The sequence below is a fragment of the Loxodonta africana genome, chromosome 6, assembly GCF_030014295.1.
Source record: "Loxodonta africana isolate mLoxAfr1 chromosome 6, mLoxAfr1.hap2, whole genome shotgun sequence".
NCBI lineage: Eukaryota > Metazoa > Chordata > Mammalia > Proboscidea > Elephantidae > Loxodonta > Loxodonta africana.
In genome coordinates, this window is record NC_087347.1 from 74,796,467 (window position 1) to 74,802,466 (window position 6,000).

At 40.5% G+C, this 6,000-nt stretch overlaps 1 protein-coding gene across 1 annotated transcript in view; it reads right to left on the minus strand.

Moving 5' to 3' along the window:
- Window positions 1-4,955, minus strand: part of HAT1 (histone acetyltransferase 1) — a 49,156-nt gene extending 44,201 nt beyond the window's left edge. Inside the window, exons 1-2 of the mRNA XM_010602828.3 lie at window positions 4,593-4,955; window positions 2,307-2,411 (exon numbers count right to left, since the gene is read on the minus strand). Of these exons, the coding sequence (XP_010601130.1) occupies window positions 2,307-2,411; window positions 4,593-4,599 (112 nt within the window). The 5' untranslated portion in view covers window positions 4,600-4,955. The remainder of the gene's footprint in view (window positions 1-2,306; window positions 2,412-4,592) is intronic.
- Window positions 4,956-6,000: the final 1,045 nt, after the last annotated feature.

Consider the following 6,000-nt stretch of genomic DNA (forward strand, 5'->3'; position numbering starts at 1 on the left):
GAAATACCACAAGTGGACGCCTTTAACAAAAAGAAGTTTATTCTCTTATAGTCCAGTAGGCTACAAGTCCAAATTCAGGGCATGAGCTCCAGGGAAAGGCTTTCTCTCTGTTGGTTCTGGATGAAGGTCCTTGTGATGCATCAGTCTTCCCTTGGTCTGGGAGCATCTCAGCGCAGGAACCTCAGGTCCAAAGGACACACTCTGCTCCCGGCACTGTTTTCTTGGTGGTATGAGGTCTCCAACTCTCTGCTTGCTTCCCTTTCCTTTTATCTCTTGAGAGATAAAAGGTGGTGCAGGCCACACCCCAGGGAAACTCCCTTTACATTGGATCAGGGATGTGGCCTGGGCAGGGCTGTTACATCCCACCCTAATCCTCTTTAACCACAGGCAGAGATTATGATTCATAACACACAGGAAAATCACAAAATGAAGGACAACCATGTATGGCCTAACCAAGCTGACACATATTTTTTGGGGACACAATTCAATTCATTACAATCTGAATAGAAAGTTCACAAAAGGTATACGAGCGGCCAGTGTACACACGAAAAAAAAAAAAAAATGCTTAACAGCAGCAGCCATCAGAAAAAAGCAAATTAAAACCACAGTGAGATACCACTACATACCCACTATAATTCCTGGAATTGTAAAAATTGACAACAAATGTTGGTGAGGATATAGACCAACCAGAATTTTAACACATTGTTGGTGGAGTATAAAAGTACTTTGAAAATCAGTCTGGCAGGATCCCATAAAGCTTAACATACAATTACACTACGACCCAGCAAATCCACTTCTAGGAATTTATCCAAAATAAAAGCATACGTTCACAAAAAAGACTTGTACAAGAACATTCTTAGCAGAGTTATTTACAGCAACCAAAATTAGAAACAACCTGAATGTCTATTAACTGGTGAAGAGTGATACAGTCATACTGTATTACATAACTTAAAAGAATCAGGTAGGTCTGTATGTAGGTACAGGAAACAATACTCAAGGTACTGTTAAGCAAAACAACTAACAACACATTTTGTACAACCGGATCCTGGTTTCAGAAAAACAAACTAATGTATGAATAAGAAAAAGAATCTTGATTAGTATCTTTGTCATGAGGGTTCAGGGGACTGCCACCTTCTTTTTATTTCTGTTATATCTGCATTGTTTTCAATAACAGCATCTAACACTTATTGAGCATTTTCTGTATGTTCAATTTATTTAGGCACTTTACTTGTATGTACCCTCATATTTAATCTTGACCACCACTATGAAGTATGCACTATTAACTCTATTTTACAGATGAGAAAACTAAGGCATGGCAAATGATGGAGCCAGAGTTCATGAGCATATATTATTTTTTTAAACAGCTTTATTGAGGTATAATTTACATATGATAAAATTCACTCAAGTGTACAATTCAATGGTTTTTTGGTAAATTTACAGTTTTGCAAATATTCCCACAATTTAATTTTAAAACATTTCCATCACCCCAAAAAGAAACTTCCTGCCCATCTGAAGTCACTCTCCATTCCCACCTCTAGCCCCATGTAACTATAATCTGCCTTCTGTCTCTATGGATTGCCTTTTCTGAACTTTTCATCAAAATGGAATCATACTATATGTGGTCTTTTATGTCTGGCTTCTTTCACTTAGCATAATATCTTTGAGGTCCATCCATGTTGTAGCATGTATCAGTACTCCATTCCTTTTTAATGTCAAATTATATTCTTTCATATGGGTAGGACACATTTTGTTTACCCACTCATCAACTGATGGATATCTGGATTGTTCCCATTTTTCAGCTATTATAAATAATACTGCTATGAACATTCATGTACACATTTTTGTGCAGAGATGTTTTCATTTCTCTGGGGTAGATACCTAGGGATAGAATTACTGGGCCATATGGTAAATTCATGTTTAACTTTTTAAGAAACTGTCGAATTGTTTTCCAAAGCAGCTGATCATTTTGCATTCCCACCAGTAATGTATGAATGTTCCAGTTTTGCATATCCTCATCAACACTTGTTATTGTTTCTTTCTTATAAGCATAAAGAGTCAAGGCAAATATTTATAAGAGGTTGAGACCAGATATATATACTTGTCTTTTTTTGCCACATTATATTTCCTATATGTGAAACTCTGCCACGTCTCAAACATCTACCCACTCCATGATGTAAAGCAAGGCAGAATAAAATCTGAATGTGTTCAATAAGTGCAGAACTATAGTTAGGTAAACTGCTGTTACATAAAATCCTACTTCAAATTTAAAAAGAAAGATTATATGTACATACATAGCCAGTACATACCTAATTTTAGTTCAATTGCTGTGTTGGTGTTACATTTGTACTCTGCCAGTTTCTTCTCCACTGCACTCTTATATTCAACCAAAAATTTCTCCATAGCACCAAACCCTAGAAGAAAAGATTTTTAAAAGGTTTGGTTGGAAGTGCTTTAAACAGTGAAAACCACAAATAGGATTCTTTTTAGAAGAGGGATGAAGGTAAGATTTAAAACACGCTAAGCGGTCATAAAAGTACAGCCCATTCTCTACATAGTCCTAAATGAATGTACTGAGTATGACTGCCTCATAACAAAATGGAAAAAAAAAACACTTTGAGATAGAAGCTTATGAACTTGGCCTGCTTTACGTAAATGAGTAAGCCTAAAAATTAACGTGACAGACTATTGACATTTCTGAACATTCGATAGTAATACAAATTACCTGCTAGCATTCATACCCAGATAGTCTTTATCTTAAAGATACATAATGCTAAAGGATACCACTGCTACCACTACCAGGTGTAAGGAGCAAAGTGAGGAAGACCTTTGATAATTTTGGCAACATTTCATTTCTGTAACCTGTCAACAGATGATGCATGGATTATCTCTGGAAGAACATACAGGAAACTGGTTAACAGTGATTACCTCTGGGATAAGAGAAAGGGAATAGGGGTGGGGTAGCAAGGAAAATTCTTTTTGCTGTATTAATTTTTGTTTTACCATGTGTGCATAAAAGTCAGACATTGTAGGCTACTGGAATGACCAAACATCGGAAGACATCATTATCAACAGAAACTTTCAGGTGAATACAATTTCCTGACAAAATGAAAATTCAGCAAAAACAAACAAAAATCATGAGCAGCACAAAAAAGGGCTACAATGACAGGCCATGAACTTCAAAAAGTGGTTAAAACACACATACATAGAAAATGGGAAAGACCTGAGACAGGATAGAGTAATGGTTTGAAGTCTGAATTCCTGGATTTAAACCCAGGCTTAACAATTTACTTACAAGCTCTATGAACTTCAGCACATTATAAAACCTCTCTGATCCTTATTTATAAAACAGATAGGAGATAACAGAACTCGTCTTAAGAAATTTATGAACAACCTAAGCAACTAAATTTAACGTGCAAAATCATACATTAGTTTCTACAATTCTATAAAACATGCAAGTACTACCTGTATCAGTCCCATTTCCGATTTAAAAACTTAGGTTTAGAAAGAGGTTTAGTCACTTGTTCAAGAGCAACTACTAAGTGATGGAACTAAGATTCGAGTCTAGGTACAATTCTTAAAATATGTACAGCCTCTACGGCACATACGTTCCCGTTTTATGGTACCTGTGTACCCCAAGATCACAGTCTCTATCTGGTAGGACAGTACTTCCTTAAACATCTGTAAAGCTCAAGCTACGGCTTGTCTATTAAGCACATTCATAAAAACGGAATGTTTAAGGTACGTACAGTGAGACTATGAAGGCACTGGGAAAAGATGAAGCAGAAATAGAAATTACCCATCACTTCGAAAGATATACAATTGGAAAAAAGTATATACTCCCACCAAAACAGCCTTAATACGCTTACAAAGTCATAACAATTTTAAATGCTGCAAATTGAAGCGACTCAATAAAGGAGAGAGCAGAGTAGAATGAACACGATTACAGAATACGCTAAAAGTTTAGATGAAGTTAGAGGGCGGGAACAAACTCTTCTCCAAAGGAAATCTAAACGCGATACTAGGAGTAGTGAGCTGCGGGAGATGACGAAGACCATGACGAAGTCAGTCAAGACTCAAGTGAGAGCCCTGGTGCAGATCAAAACAGTAATGCGCTAGCTGAGAAGTTGACTGGAGTGGAAAGTGGAGGGAGACCCGGCAGAGAGGGATCAGAGCACTAAATCAGCTAGCGGGAGCAGGGTCAGTTGTGGTCTAACCGAGGCAGTGGGCAAAAGGAACGGGAAGAGAAAGAGGCCCGAAAGAGGCAAGGTCTGGAGGGCATCTGGCACCTTTCAAGCCCAGATTGTGACGCTTTCTCCAGTCCTCTTCAGCCTTTCGCAGGAGCTGGATTCCTCGCAGAAAGCTCAGAACCCTGAGCGGGTGGGGGTGGGGTGGGTGGGGGTGGGGGCGGGGGCGGCGAGGAATGCGGCCAACAGGGTGCTGGGCTGAGAGTTCCGCGCTTCCTGGCCGAAGAAGGCCTTCTGGAACTAAAGCCAGAGCCCCGAGGTTCCAGGCGAGCGCTGCCACCACCGCCTCAGCGTCCCTTCCCAGCCGTGCCCGCCCCTCCCCTTGGTAAACTTTTCCCGGGAACTTACCCGCCATTTCCGAGCTGCGAGAACCCGCGGCTGAGGAAGGACGAATCAACCCGCGCGCTCCCTGGCCGGAAGTGAGCGCACTATCAAACGCATTTCCCCCGCCCACCCTCGGAGTGACGGTAACCAGTGAGAGAAAAACGTTCAAGGCGCTCGTTAGCGGAAGTGCCTCAAGAGGCAAGCTGGCACAGTCGGGAATGCTCAGTCCGTCGCCTAGCAACTGCAACTGCAGTCGACCTCTTTCTGCAGGCCGGAGCCGGAGGAGACCTGGTGGTGCAGTGGTTAAGCGCTCGTCTGTTAACCTTGTCGCGGTGGTTAAACACCCAGATGTTAACCAAAAAGTCAGCAAGCAGCTTAATCCACCAGCCGCTCTGGGAGAGGAAGATGTGGTAGCCTGCTTCTGTAAAGATTACAGCTTGGGAACTCTATGGGGCAATTCTGCTCCGCCCTGTGAGATCGCTATGAGGTCACAGGGACTGGACGGCAGTGGATTAGGAGGAGCAGGAGGAGGAGGCCGCCTTTGGAACCTTCCAAGTAGACAGGCTTGCAGGTCCGAGGAGAATTTCTTCGGGTTGATTTGACTAATACACTCTGTGGCCATTTACCTTCCCCCCGACCCCGGGATGGTTTGGGGACTTGTTCAAAAGCTTTCCTTTTGGCCTAGACAGTAGATTCAAAACGTGAGTCCTAGTTTTACCTAGATAAATTTTTGGAACTAAATTGCAGTTGAGGAAGAAATTTTCAGTTTTATTTTCCTTGTTTGTTTCTACTTTTGCCGTAAATATTTTTAAAGATCTTGTTCTTTTCTCTCATGTTTTTAACAATATTTGTTGTTAGATGTCATTAAGTTGGTTGTGACTCATAGTGACCCTACGGACAACAAAACGAAACACTGCTGGTCACAATCGTTGCAGTGTTTGAGCCCATTGTTGCAGCCACTCTGCCAATCCATCTAATTAAAGGTCGTCTTCTTTTTTGCTGACCGGCTACTTCATCAAGCACGATGTCCTTCTCCAGGGACTGGTCCCTCCTGATAACATGTCCAAAGCATGTGGGACGAAGTCTTGCCATCCTCATTTATGAGGAGCATTCTGGCTGTACTTCTTCCAAGACAGATTTGTTCCTTCTTCTGGCAGCCCATATTTTAATAATATTTTATATTCAATATTGTATTTTATATACGAGTTGGAATTGACTTGATGGCAACGGGTTTGGTTTTTTTTTTTTTTTTTTGGCTTATTGTGTTTTTAACAATATACCGTTGTATATTTTAACAATGTACAGTGTGATATTCAGGTACCCTACTTTCACTCCTTTTTTTTTTTAAATTGTGCTTTAGGTGTAGGTTTACAGTTCAAGTTAATTTTTCATACAAAAATTTATATACATGTTGTTTTGTGACACTAGTTAC